This window comes from Odocoileus virginianus, chromosome 5 (genome assembly GCF_023699985.2).
Source record: "Odocoileus virginianus isolate 20LAN1187 ecotype Illinois chromosome 5, Ovbor_1.2, whole genome shotgun sequence".
Classification (NCBI taxonomy): Eukaryota; Metazoa; Chordata; class Mammalia; order Artiodactyla; family Cervidae; genus Odocoileus; species Odocoileus virginianus.
This window is the reverse complement of record NC_069678.1, coordinates 4,516,928-4,531,759: the sequence shown is the minus strand read 5'-3', so window position 1 is coordinate 4,531,759 and position 14,832 is coordinate 4,516,928. Positions and strand designations below refer to the sequence as shown.

The 14,832-nt window shown below is 41.9% G+C and overlaps 1 protein-coding gene across 1 annotated transcript in view; it reads left to right on the top strand.

Moving 5' to 3' along the window:
- TTF2 (transcription termination factor 2) overlaps nucleotides 1-14,126 on the top strand; it is a 50,806-nt gene extending 36,680 nt beyond the window's left edge. Inside the window, 6 exon segments of the mRNA XM_070467240.1 lie at nucleotides 2,096-2,266; nucleotides 5,095-5,153; nucleotides 5,976-6,126; nucleotides 7,745-7,827; nucleotides 9,428-9,502; nucleotides 13,541-14,126. Coding sequence (XP_070323341.1) covers nucleotides 2,096-2,266; nucleotides 5,095-5,153; nucleotides 5,976-6,126; nucleotides 7,745-7,827; nucleotides 9,428-9,502; nucleotides 13,541-13,685 — 684 coding nt within the window. The 3' untranslated portion in view covers nucleotides 13,686-14,126.
- The last annotated feature ends 706 nt before the right edge of the window (nucleotides 14,127-14,832 follow it).

Genomic DNA, 14,832 nt, shown 5'->3' with positions numbered 1-14,832 from the left:
CTCTGGTCTGCCGGGTCAAGCAAGATGGGATTCGAGGGTGTTTTGTTTTTCGGTGGGGCAGCAAAGATGGGACTGCGTATTTTACAATATTTTAATCATTAGTGATCTTGAGATAATTCCCATGATGTTGAGAACAGCTTTTATTATTTATTTTGTTTTTAAAAAAAGCTTTATTTTAGAATAGAAAATAGTACTACCTCATTAAAAAGGAAACCATTTGTGAATACTTTGGTATTTTAGGGTGTCGTAAAGCTAATAAGTCTAGTTATGAAAACTCAAGTATTTATACAATTGGAAAAGTTGTCTCTACAATGGGTAGAGACACATTCATAATTAAGAAGAATGTTACAGGCAGAACACTCAGACATAAATTTCAGCAATATGTTTTTGAATTTGTTCTCTAGAGTAATGGAAGTAAGAGCAAAAATAAACAAATGGGACCTGATTAAACTTAAAAGGTTTTGCAAAGCAAAAGAAACCATAAACAAAATGAAAAGACAACCTATGGATTGGGAGAAAATATTTGCAAACAGTGCCACTGACTAGGGATTAATTTCCAAAATACACAAACAACTCATACAGCTAATATCAAAAAGCCAAACAACCCAATCAAAAAATGGGCAGAAGATTCACATAGACATTTCTTCAAAGAAGACATACAGATTAGCAACAGAGACATTGAAAGATGCTCAGTATTGCTAATTATTTGAGAAATGCAAATCAAAACCACAGTGAGGCACCACCTTATATTAATCAGAATGGCTATCATTAAAAAGTGTACAAATAATGCTGGAGATGGTGTGGAGAGAAAGGAACCATTCTACCCTGTTGGTGAGAATGTAAGTGGGTGCGGTCACTATGGAAAATAGCATGGAGGTTCCTTAAAAAGCTAAAAATAGAGTTACCACACCATCCAGCAGTTGCACTCCTGGGCACATGCCAGAGAAAACTATTTCAAAAAGGTTCATGCACCCCAGTGTTCATAGCAACACTATTTACAGTAGCCAAGATATAGAGGCAGCCTAAATGTCCATCAGCAGAATAATGGATAAAAAAGATGTGATATGTATACATATATATATATATATATGCACACATATGCATGCATGCATACATACATACAGTGAAATATTAGTCGGAAGAAAGAATGAAATAATGCCATTCGCAGCAACATGGTTGGACCTAGAGAGTTCATATTAAGTAAGAGAAAGACAACTGCAATCCAAAACAGATGATATGGATGAACTTATTTACAAAACAGAAATAGTCTCAGACATAGAAAACAAGCAGTGTCTCCAAAGGGGATGGCAGAGGGCTGGCTGGGGGAGGAGTAAGTCAGGAGTCTGGGGCAACATATACGCTCTGCTATATATTGAAGAGGTAACAGCAAGGACCTACTGTATAGCACAGGGAACTAAACTCAGTATCCTGTAGTGTCCTATAATGGAAAAGAACCTGAAAAGGAATATATATGGATATAAAACTGAAGCACTTTGCTGTATGCTCAAAACTAACAGAACTTTGTAAATTAACTATACTTCAATGAAAAAAAGAAATGTGTTACTTTTTTTTTCTCCTTGGCAGTTAGAATATTTTCTCCTTGGTTATCAATGATTCTTTTCTTTATACTCTTCTGAACTTTTCCAGGTTTTCTGTAATAAGCACATGTCATTTTTATGAACAGAAAAGAAACTACTTAGTACTTGAAAATTTTTTTATTTAAAAAGTTTTTATTGAAATGTATTATTTTTTTGAGGCATTGAAGTAATGTGTCTTTTTTTTTTTTTTGGTAGTACTGTAAATTATGTCTTGATTATTAATAGCTTAATTAACTCTATTGTTCCAGCTGGGGCAAATAGAATAATCTTGTAGTCTATCTGGCAATTTTCTAAAAAGTTCCACTTTGGTTTATTTTTGATCTGGTGAGAAAAACTTGTAAGACTTCATTTTAATCTGGGTTTACTCAAGGGGGTACTGATGGTAAATTACAAAACATTTTGCCACGTGCAGTGTTAAACAGTCAGCACTTTGGCAAGTCCAGTGGCTTGCTGCCTCAGCCGCCCATTTGCTGTGTCCCTTGTCTGATTCCGGTCAGGCCCTGGATCCGACGGAGCTGAAGAGTGAAGGTCTGGCCCTCTCCCTGGAGGAGCAGCTCAGTGCCTTGACCTTGTCCGAATTTCACGACTCAGAGCCGTCTGCCTCCGTTTCCCTTAATGGCAAATGCTTCAAGGTGGAGCTTTTTGATGACAAGAGAGAGAGCACCAAGGTAGTATGATCACCTCCATTCTAGTAGAAAGACTTCAACTCCTCACATATTTCCTTGAGAGCGCCATGTTTGTCCAAGTGGGTCCAGCTGTTTGATGGCAGAGCTGGAGCTACTAGATGTTAGCTGGTCAGATTCTCCCTCTAGTTCTGAATTCTGGTTTCATTTCACGAATAGAACTGAAGTGGGCTTTCAGAGAGTGGCTTGGGCCCACTTCTCATATCAAGGCAGATTTCTGGCATGGATTCCTGGGGAAAGAGTCTGTCAGGTTTACACTGGGGACAGGGCCTGGGCAAGTGAGCAGTTTGTTTTGGGAAAGCCACAAACACCTGGGCCTTAAGACAATGTCTTAACGTCTGAGCACCAATTGCTTTCCTTTGTTGAGAAGCTTCAATCTGCCAGGTTTGATTGTTACCAGCCTTCTGTCCTCATTAGTCACTCTACTCCCACGGAAGCTGGAGAAGGGAATGGCAAACCACTTCAGTATTCTTGCCTTGAGAACCCCATGAACAGTATGAAAAGGCAAAAAGATAGGACACTGAAATGCTTTTGAACTGTGGTGTTGGAGAAAACTCTTGAGAGTCCCTTGGACTGCAAGGAGATCCAACCAGTCCATCTGAAAGGAAATTAGTCCTGAATATTCGTCGGAAGGACTGATGTTGAAGCTGAAACTCCAATACTTTGACCACCTAATGCGAAGAGCTGACTCATTTGAAAAGACCCTGATGCTGGGAATGATTGAAGGTGGGAGGAGAAGGGGATGACAGAGGATGAGATGGTTGGATGGCATTACCGACTCAATGGACTTGAGTTTGAGTAAACTCAGAGAGTTGGTGATAGACAAGGAGGCCTGGTGTGCTGCAGTCCATGGGGTCGCAAAGAGTCAGTCATAACTGAGCGACTGAACTGAACTCCCACGAGAGTGATTTAAGAACTGAAGGGTTCCCTCAGAAGAAGCCTGGGGTGTGTGTGACTCAGGCCTGCCCCTCCACTGGCTCACTTGGAACCTGCCTGTTGTCTTGCCTGCCCTGCATGGCTGGTTTCTCTCTCTGCTGCTTTCTGAGGCTTCCTCAGACTTTTTTCAAAGTTTTTAAAATATGTAACTAGGAAGGAGGTCACTGCCAAGGGAATGGTGTTACCTCACAGTTACTTTTAATTAGAGTTCTAAAAATATTTACATAGGTCTTCACCATCAGTAACTGGTGGGAACATGCAAAGGGCACCCTATGTGGCCAGGTTTCAGGCCCTGGCAACCCTCAGTTAGCAGATGGGTTGAAACCTCACATTCCTAATAATTTGTGTTCCTCACAACTTGTCTGATACTCAGTTAATGATTCATAAGCCTTCTTAATGTGAGCCCATTAATCATAGTTCAAACCTCTTAAGGTGGTTTCACGTTAAGGAAGGGAGTTTGTTTGATAGCACACACCTAAACTCATACAGAATGTTATTAGAATTAGTCTACAGCTCATAGACCATAAATCCTTCTCTCCCACTGCATTTTTTTTTTTCTTCAAAATACCTATGGCTAGGTTTTTCACGTGGCAATTCAAGAACTTTCTATAACCTCAAGTTGTCAGAACAACAGGCACTTCATGTATGTGCTTTTTAAATTCCTACTGATTCAAAATGGTACAGTCCTGTGACCATCTTCCTGCCCAGTCATGGGAGTGTTTGTTCAGATTGGAATGCAGCCTCATGTGGGAGCCTCTACAGGTTATCACTAATGTCATAACAGCATAGAGGGGAAGAGCTAAGCGCATCTCCATTGCTCTGTCTCAGCTCCTTTCACCCATGAGGAAGCTGAACTCTCTACTAGGAGTTTCAGAGTGAGCTCGCCCCGTGATGGCAAACTAGGAACTCTTCATCTCCTGGTTCCTAGTCCAATGCTCTTCCTCCTCTACCACTCTGGAGATGAGCTCTAGGCCTCTTAGAACCTTTAGAAAGGTCACTCACCTTAGCAGTCAGGAAGAATGAACTCAGTCACTCTTTGAAGTCCTGCCCATGTGTTCTTACTGTCTGGTCCTTCATTGACTTGATTGTGCCCTGAGCAGTTTGGATACATAGCCAGGGAGCTTGTCGCAAAGCTTGAGCAAGTGTTCCTCAGTCTGGAAAGGTTCTCTGCTTCAACACCATTTGCAGCAGGCCTCAGACCGGGTTAGGCTCTTTTACTTTCGCCTTCTGCAAACATTAGGCTAGTATCTTCTGTGGTCCTGCAGCGTGCTGGGGGACCGTGCCGAGGATGCCGATGAACTGGACACATGCCAGCTCTGCCTCCTGGAGCATCTCTGGCCTTGAAATCAAGAGATAACTAATAAGCAATTATTATATAATTTTTGAAAAGACCATGATAATAGAAAGAAAAGGTGTATAGTACCACATAGTGGGCACCTTGGATTGGGGAGGACCTCCAAGAAATGACATTAAGTTGGCACCTAAGGCTGTTCTAAGCAGAGGGAACGGAATGGACAGAGATGAGACAAAGCACCGCTCAGTGGAGGGAGAGTGTTGGTTTCACCAAGCATCATTTGGGTGTAGTGAGGGATACGGCTGGAGATATGAGAGGAAGTGAGAATCTGGGAGGTCACTGTAAGGAGCTTGGGCTTTATTCTCTGTGGGAGGCCACTGGAGGGTCTTCAGCCAGCGAAAGCAAATAAGAAACTGGCAGTTTGGAACTAGTCCTCTGGCTGCAGAGAGGAGAGGGAACCAGAGAGGAGCAACACCTAAAGCCGAAAGGCCCTGGGGGAGACTGATTCTTTCATTCAGGCCAGAGAAAAGGGAGAAGAGCAAATTTGCTTAAACCTACTTACGTCAATTCAACCTTTTCCCAGATTTCATCCCTGTTGGCAGAATTGGAGGCAGTCCGAAGAAATTCAGGGTCCCAAAAGAGGTAAATGTGTTATTTCATTATCCAAGTGTTGCTTGTAATTATGCAAGAAAATTGGATATTGTGGATGGTTATAAATCTTAGCTTTTTATATCAAGGACCTTGAGTCACACTCAGCAGAAAGTACTGAGGTTACGGCACAAATTTCCTATGATTTCTAATTAAAATATTTCTGACACTGGTTGCAAAGGCAATCCCTGGAGGATCTAAGTAAGCTGAGCATCTGAAGAAATGTTTAAGAGCAGAGAAGAAGCATCTTAAACAAAGCCAGAGAATAACAGAGGGAAATGGAGGGAGATGGCTGTGGTCAGACCGGGAGCCCCTGCAGTGCTGGACATGTTCCTGAGCTAGGGGCGGGGGATGCAGGAGGTTCAGTCTTTGTTTGTTTTACTTTACTCTGTGTTACTCACTGCATTTGTAGAAAGATTTTGATCTAAAACTCTAATTAAAGCACAGCATGGAGGGAACTGAGAAACCCTAGAGGCTTATGGTTCTGACTGGCAAGGGGAGGGGCCTGTCCTCCTTTTCTGCAGGACGACAGACCTCTAGATGAGAACTAGGTCCCCAGATAATCGGAGGCTGCAGCCGTCAATTTAGTTTTACCACCACTTTGTTCTGACTTCATTTCGCACAAGATAAGTAGCAGACTGGATATGGAAATAACTGGAAGCATTATAATCTTATGTCACCTAAGTGTGTACCCTTAGGTATCAGAAGGCTTTCCTTCTTCCACATTTGATAACTGAATCATATGGATAGCAGGTGTTAAAGCCCTGCAGATGAGTTTATTTCATGAGTTAATTTCTGTTTTCTCCTTTCTTCCAGTGTCATTGTCTCTCAGTGGACCAGCATGCTGAAGGTTATAGCCTTGCATCTTAAGAGATGTGGATTTACTTATGCCACCATTGATGGCTCTGTCAACCCCAAGCAGAGAATGGACTTGGTAGAGGCATTTAACAGCCCCAGGGGCCCTCAGGTACGAGCTGATCATAGCTGAGTTCTATAATTAAGAGCAGATTGTTCCCGATTACACAGACAATTTTAACATAGCTCAATTGAAAAATATTTGTAGCTTTGATCCCTCCAGATATTTTTGATTCCTTTGACATTTATCAGGGGTATGTATCAAAGTGTGAAAATACTCTAAGAGAATAAAATATAAAGGTTAAAAAGAGTTAGGACAGAACTGGTTAGGATCAAGAAACTCTTTGTGGAAAAGGCAAGCCTGGAAGGATGGGTGGGATCTTGATATGAGGAAAGATGGAGGGAAGTGGAAGAACAGTCAATTCAGTTCAGTCGCTCAGTCATGTCCGACTCTTTGCGACCCCACGGACTGTAGCACGCCAGGCCTCCCTGTCCGTCACCAACTCCTGGAGTTTACCCAAACTCTTGTCCATTGAGCGGTGATGCCATCCAACCATCTCATCCTCTGTCTTCCCCTTCTCCTCCTGCCTTCAATCTTTCCCAGCATCAGAGTCTTTTCAAATGAGTCAGTTCTTCGCGTCAGGTGGCCAAAGTATTGAAGTTTCAGCTTTAGCATCAGTCCTTCCAATGAATATTCAGGACTGGTTTCCTTTAGGATGGGCTGGTTGGATCTCCTTGCAGTCCAAGGGACTCTCAAGTGTCTTCTCTTAACACCACAGTTCAAAAGTATCAATTCTTTGGCGCTGTTTTCTTTATAGTCCAACTCTCATATCTATTCATGACTACTGGAAAAACCATAGCTTTGACAAGACGGACCTTTGTTGGCAAAGTAATGTCTCTGCTTTTTAATCTGATGTCTAGGTTGGTCATAGCTTTTCTTCCAAGGATCAAGCGTCTTTTAATTTCATGGCTGCAGTCACCATCAGCAGTGATTTTGGAGCCCCTCAAAATAAAGTCTCTCACTGTTTCCATCTATTTCCTGTGAAGTGATGGGACCAGATGCCATGATCTTAGTTTTCTGAATGTTGAGTTTTAAGCCAATTTTTTCACTGTCCTCTCAGAGACATCTAATTATGGATAATGGGAATTTAGGACTTTGCTCGTAGCTCAGTGGTAAAGAATCTGCCTGCCAAGGGGGAGAGTTGGGGTTGATCCCTGGGTTGGAAAGATCCCTTGGAGAAGGGAATGGCTACCCACTCCAGTATTCTTGCCTGGGACATCCCATGGACAGAGGAGCCTGGTGGGCTACAGTCCACAGGGGTCACAAAGTGTCAGACACGACTGAGCAACCAAACAACAGTTGAGTGACAGGCAGGAGAGTCATGGCAGTGGTGGGGACTGGTGGAATAGACAGTATCTGGTTGATGGAAAGTGTATTGAACTGACCAGCCCCAGTACTCTAAATGATAGTATTCATATATTTGGCAAGCACACAATTAATGTCTTGAGATTGACTCACCAAAAAAAGGTTAAATGAGAATCTTCTCCAAGGTGAGGCAGGGGAAATAGCATCTCAAAGTTTCAAAACAATGCCTTTATGACTGCAGAAGGAAATTTGATAAGAACATCTTGCTTATTTGTATTGATCTTGGTATTGAACCTGTGACAGGAGGAGAGATGGTTTATGAGACCGAATCTGTGTAAAGTGAATGGTGTGCTTCCTTTTGAAGGTTATGCTAATTTCTCTCTTGGCTGGAGGTGTCGGTCTAAACCTGACTGGAGGAAATCATCTTTTTCTTCTGGACATGCACTGGTAACAATTATGGATTTTTCTTGAGTTGTCCCTGCATTGCAGGGAGACCAGAGGGGCAGTAAAACCTGACTTCTTATAATGAGTGTGTTCCCTTCGTATTGTGGAGCTGCCTCTGTGCATACATGTGTATAGATACAGATCAAAATGGTGTAGACTGAGTTGATGGCCCTGTATTCCTGAGCAAGGAAGGATTCAAATGACTATTTAAAATAGTCTGTTCACTTTATTGTTAACCTAATGTCTGTTTCCATGGAAACTGGGAATAGGGCTTTTTCTCATGGCTAAGAGCTACTTTACTCAGCAAAGAGTTTTATCTCTTCAAAACACCGTATTTCAGACATACTTATTGACGTCCAAGGAAATCTCAACATTGGCAAAGAAGGAGAACCATTACTCCTAAAGGGAAAGGGAAAGAAATTTTCTAACTATGTTAGATACACACTTAAGGCACAGCCTTGGGCTCACTGCTCATAGTGTCAACACCAGGAGCATAGCAGCGTCCTTCCTAGATAAGAAGCAAATGATTCACGCGTTGCTAGGAGAAAGTATCATAATCTGTCCCAGTTTTGATTTTTCAGTGATGCCAGTTAGGGATTGCCACACCAGGCACCGTTGCCAGGGATTGTCGTTTGTTCTCCAGGCAGCCCAGATGGGCACAGACAGGCCCACCTGTTGTTATCTTCCTGGAGAATGTGGTTAGGTCTTACTTTGGGACCCCTCCCACCCCCATACGTGAGGAAAGCAGAATTTGAATCATGCTGGCTTCTGAATTGGAGAAATGTTATTCAGGATTTTAAAGAGGTAAGATGAGAAACTAGTTTGGAGTTGAAAAGGAGAATCTAGAAAGAAGGAAACAAATTCAGTCTCCTTATTTGAGTCATAGAAAGTTAAAAGTTGAAAACGGCATTAGAGGGGACTTTCCTCATGGTCCAGTAGTTAAAAAGACTTTGTCTTCCATTGCATGGGGTGTGGGTTCAATCCTGGTTGGGGAGCTAAGATCCCATAAGCCTTGCGGCTGAAAAACATAAGGCAAACAGTATTGTAGTAAGTTCAATATAGACTTTAAAACTGGTCCACATTAAAAAAAAAAAAATCTTAAGATAAAGGCATTAATGATCATTTGCCAGCCCTCCCATTCCCAAGCCTTTTAGGTTATGGTTAGATAACTTGCCTAGAGTCATCCAGCTAGTTAATGATTGGATTTGAGCATCACTTTAACCTCTGTTACCTATAGTTTCAACTGATGGTGGTGCTAAGAGTTGCTATTGGAGGCAAATCTGAGCCCAGTTTCTCATGAGGGGGCAGGAAGACATCTGGGAGCCTCCAAGCCCCACATAGACTAGAACAGAGATCTGCCAACTTTTTCTATAAATATTTCAGGCTTTGCAGATACATGGGTCTCTGTCATGTATTCTTTCTTTGTGGATTTTTGGTTTTGGTTTTGATTTTTTTTTTTTTTAACAAATCTTTAAAAATGTAACAACTATTTCAAACTCAAGAGCCATACAGAGACAGACTGCAGGCTGGATTTGACCTGTGGGATTTGCCCGCCCCTTGTCGAGGATGTCAGTGCCCCTGAGCCCAACCTGTCTTCTCACAGGAATCCATCGCTTGAAGATCAAGCTTGTGACCGAATCTACCGAGTAGGGCAGCAGAAAGATGTCATCATACACAAGTAAGTATATAAAGGTCTCCTGGGGCCAAGATCTGCTCCCGTGAAAATCTTTCTTGGGTAGTATTTTAACAGAATGTAAAGTATTTGGTGGTCGCTGTACTGATGGTGTTTGTGGGGCTCATCCTCCTTGGCACTCATGGTCAGGAAGGGAACACAGGCAATTTGGGGGTAACCTTGGAGCTGGTCCCTGCAGAAGAAAACTTAAGTACAGTGATGAGCCTTATCTCAGTCAAGGCTGCCCATGAAAGCACCCTCCTCTCTCTCTCTCTCCTTCTCTTTCTCTTTCTCTCTTTCACTTTTATTTTGATAACTCCAGACATAGAAAAGAATGTAAGAATTCTTACAAAAATACCCCAGAGTTCTCGATTGTAAGAATAATGCCAAAAAATTCCTGACTGCTGTGACATTTGTGTGTGTGTGTATGTGTGTGAGCTTTTTTCTGGACCATTTGACAGTAAGTTGCAGACATGATGTTCCTTTACCTCTAAATACTAAAATAGGCACTTTCTAAAAACGACATCTCTTACATAATCACAATAAAGTTATCAAAACCAGGATGTTAACAATGATACAATACTATTATCTGATCTATGGACCTTATTCAATTTTGCCACTTGTTCCAGTGATGTCCTTCCCAGCAAAAGGTCCTGCATAGCATTCAGTTCTCCTGACTCTCTTATCCCCTTTAATCTGGAACAACACTTCAGTCTTTGTGTTTTATGACAGTGACATTTTTAAAGTGTATGGGGCAGTTATTTTGTAGAATGTCCCTTTATGTGAGACCCTCCTCTTTTTAAAAACAATAATAGAACCTGCCTTAACTGCTGGAGTCCAGCCCCAGCGGGTCTAGGAGTACCCAAGGGATGAGTGGCGTCGGCGAGGAAGTAGACAGACACGCAAGGAAGGTTGCGTGGAAGAAAAAGCTTTTTTATTTTTAGGACAGCTCAGTTTTTATAGAATGAACATTACCTCCCGCTTAAGTCACCACATATTACATCAGATGTTGGTTTCATGCTTCTGTCCATATTTTCCTTCCCCATGTTTTCCCCCTGTGCATTCATCTGGAACATTTCCGATTACAGGGTTTTTTTTCTTGAATGTCCCGTACATTAGTCTTCTTGCCTCAATGGCCTAACATTTTCATTCTAACAAAAGCAATGTTCCACAAATTTCAGGTATAGTATGAATTCTTTGGACAATAAAACAATACATGGGAAGGGCTACACAAACATGTTTAACATTTCTGAAAATAGTACCATGTGAAAACCTTGATATTTTTCTTTACCTGAAACTACAAAACCTCAGTCTACAATGATTAACTACGAAGCAACAAAGCACCTCTATTAATAATGAGGTGATGGCAGTGAAGCTGGTTAATATAAATCTTCTATTGAAATCCTATGTACCACATTTCCTAACTCTACAAAAATACACATAATATTCCATGTTGTTGAAAGGAAGGGAAACAATGGACAAATAGCAGCAAGGAAATAGCAATAATGAAAACCCTCTCAACCAAGGAGCAAGTAAACTGAAGCAGTACATCTACTTGTAAATCTAAATGCCTCTACTCTTTTCTATTCTAGAACATTATAATCTTTTAAGCAAGCAGCCAAACTATGCCTGTGGCCTTTTCCTTTTTGACTTGATGTTTATGGTCGTGTCCTGAGCCAGAGCAATCATGAGCATTTCTAAATAGGCTTGGACTTTTCCAGGGAGGCCTTATTACTATATATTACATTTCCAAAAATTAATAGAAAGCTCAACAACAGTAAGACAGAAAGAGGAAAGGGACATATCGGGCCCCCGGGACACCCCTGAGGGGAAGAGCTGCCTTGCAGGTTCCTTTCTCCTCCCGTGACCTTGTCCCCAGGACAACCCCGAGGGAAAGAACGGCCTTGCAGGTTCCTCTCTCGTCCCATGAACTTGTCAAGGATTGGGCGCATCCCGGCGGCTCCCGACACTTAACAGTGCAATCCAGCCCAGTTATGGACTGCTTTCCTTCATCTTCATGACCAAGTTTCTTGAACATATAGAAATTATTGTCTGTCTTTACTTATTTCCCATTCATTCCTCAACTGTATGAACTGGCTTTCACCCCTGTCACGTCACTGAAGCTGCTTTTGCTAAGGGGCACCAATGAATTCCAAAATGTGCCAAGTACAGCGATTGTGTCAGCTGTTCTGTCTTTAGCTCTCTTCTCAGCTTACTTTGTATGCACCTCTCTCGATAATCCTATCTACTCCAGCAAGTCCAAAATCTACACCGTCAATTCCAAGGTCTCCTAACCTTCAGGCCCAGATATCCAAATCCTCACAAAATATATGAATTCAGGTGTCCACATCCGCACCCATTTTTCATTTACTCATGCGTTTATCTCATTCAACTCAAAAAAACAAATACCTATTAGGCTTCCCAGGTGACTTAGTGGTAAAGAACTCCCCTGCAATGCAGGAGACCTGGGTTCGATCCCTGGGTTCGGAAGATCCCCTGAAGAAGGTAATGGCAACCCACTCCAGTATTCTTGCCTGGAGGATTCCATGGACAGGGAAGCCTGGCGGGCTACAGTCCATGGCATCGCAAAGAGTTGGACAGTTTCTCTATTCCATTCATTCTGTTTTGTCTTTGTTGTTATTTTTAATTTTATTGACGTGCAGTTGATTTACAGTGTTTGTTAATTTCTGCTGTATAGCAAAAGTGGCAGTTACACATATATATATTCTATTTCATACTTTCCCTTATGGTTTATCACAGGACACTGAATATAGTTCCCTGTGCTATACAGTAGGACTTTGCTGTTTGTCCATCATGTAATAGTTTGCCTCTGCTAACGCCAGACTCCCAAGCCATCCCTCCTCCACCCCCAGCTTCCTTGGCAGCCACAAGTCTGTTCTCTATACCTGTGAGTCTGTTTCTGTTTCATAGATATGTTCATTTCTGTTGTATTCTAGGCTCCACATATAAGTGATATCATGTGGTGTATTTGTCTCTTCCTGGTTTGGTACGATAATCTCTAGATCCATTCATGTTGCTGCACGTGTTAGCCATGGTTTTATACATGTTCCCATTCCCTGGGCTGCCCTCCCCACTGTTCCATCTGGCGAACCCTTGCTCATCTTACAAGTCACATTAAGAGTTAACTTGTCAATGGGGTTGTCCCTGAATACCCCAGACAGATTTCCTTTCACTCGTCTTGTACAGTGGACATATTTCCATTAGAGCAGTTTCCAGGTCATATCGTTATTCTGGCTGTTTATTTTCATGTCTCTGTCTTGTGTTCTCTTTGACTGCACGAGCATGTTCGTCTTTATGTTCCTATACCTAGCATAGTGCATGGCATATGGTGAATCTCCATCAGTACTTGCTCAATGAGTGAAGAAAGGACTGAGAGTGGCATTTCCTCAACTGGTCAAGACTGTTTTCAGTGTGAATTAGCCATGAAATAAGACAGTCTGTACTTTAACCAGTACACATATTCTTAGCAGAAGCCTGATAGCTTTAGACCTTCTGACCTTCCCAAGATGGAGCTTTTTGTGTGAAAGCTGGACCTCTACAATTTTTATTTTTTGGGGTCCGCATATTCCCTAGTGGCTCAGTTGGTAAAGAATCCACCTGCAATGTGGGAAACCTGGGTTCAATCCCTGGGTTGGCAAGATCCTCTTGAGGAGGGCATGGCAACCCGCTCCACTATTCTTGCCTGGAGAATCCTCAAGGATAGAGGAGCCTGTCAGGTTGCAGTTCACGGGGTCGGAAAATCGGACATGACTGAGTGACTAGGCACGTATCTCTTGTGATTCTGGCATTTGTCAGTTATCTCAGCTTTGAAAAGAAGTAATAAGTCAGTCTGAGTTCAGATCACTTTAAACAGATGTATACATTTAGTCTAAGTTATTTAGGTTTCCTAAACATAGAGTTATTAATCAAACCTAAGGAAAAATAAAGGAAGAAATCTCCTTTAAAAACTAAGCATACATAGAAGCTTGACTGTTTCTTTAGATATTCTGTGGGGTTTTGATTGTTTGCTTGTCTGTTTTTCAGATTTGTTTGTGAGGGAACAGTGGAAGAGAAGATCTTACAACTGCAAGAAAAAAAGAAAGATTTAGCCAAACAGATTCTATCAGGATCTGGAGAATTTGTCACCAAGCTCTCCTTGGCTGACCTCAAAGTCCTTTTTGGCATCTAACTTCCTGTTTTTCGGGCTCAGAATAGTGCCACTGTTGGTTTGTACTAGGATCTGGAGGGAACGACTTAACCCTGGTCCTTTGAGCTCTCCTTGGCTTTCAGTTTCACCTTCAAGCCTGATGCCCTTCTCCAAGCGAGGATGAATTATCATGTTAACCAGCTAGGTAACCAGTCATGTTAACCAATCAGCGTATTAAATAAAACCAATAAAGTGCTTCAGATAAACAGCCCTGGGAGAGTTGGACCTAAGCCTCAGTAAAAACTCAGAAAGCCCTCTGCACCTTTTTCTTCTCAGCTGATGGGGACCCAGTGTTGCTGCCTTTTCTAACAGGCTCCCTCCCATCTCTTCAATTCCTGCCCACAAGGCTGCTCCTATAACCATCTCTTCTAGACCATTTTTCTAGATTCCACATATACGCATTAATATACAGTATTTGTTTTTCTTGTTTTGACTTACTTTACTTTGTTTGACAGTCTCTAGCCATCCACATCTCTACAGATTGAAAGGTTGTTGCTGAACAATAAGACACCGGGATTCTTGGCCTCCGCAGGAGACGAATTCAATCTGGGGCCAGAGACGAGGCTGGGTCGCTCAGAGCTTTTGTGTAATTTTAAGTTTTATTAAAGTACAAAGGAGATAGAGAAAGCTTCTGACATAGGCATCAGAAGGGGGCAGAAAGAGTACCCCCCTGCTAGTCTTCAGCTGGATGTTCTATAGTCACTAGCAGTCTGTTAATGAAAAGAAAGGAATGTCTTAAAACTCAGAATGGCAACAGGCCCCTTATCCATAAATTGCATTTTGTGATAATCTTGGCACCAGATGATTCATCCCATAAAACGATTGTCTTGAATCTTGTAGAAGGGCAGATTACCATACAAATAGTTTCGTTTACATAGAGTACGGGAACAATATCTGAGTATAACATACTGGTTTGTCAAGTAGGTTCTAAGCCATTTGGCTGAACCGACTTGAAGACAGAGTCTGGGGTAAATGCATAGCACATTAACATAGCTTAAGACAAACATTTCCATAAGAAAAATGTATTGGTTAACTCAAGGTTTGAGAATACTTTGCTTCAGGTGAAACCAGGTGTCATGGCAACAGTATTTTAAGAGAAACCTTCTTTTAAATTTGTATAGAGAAGGAA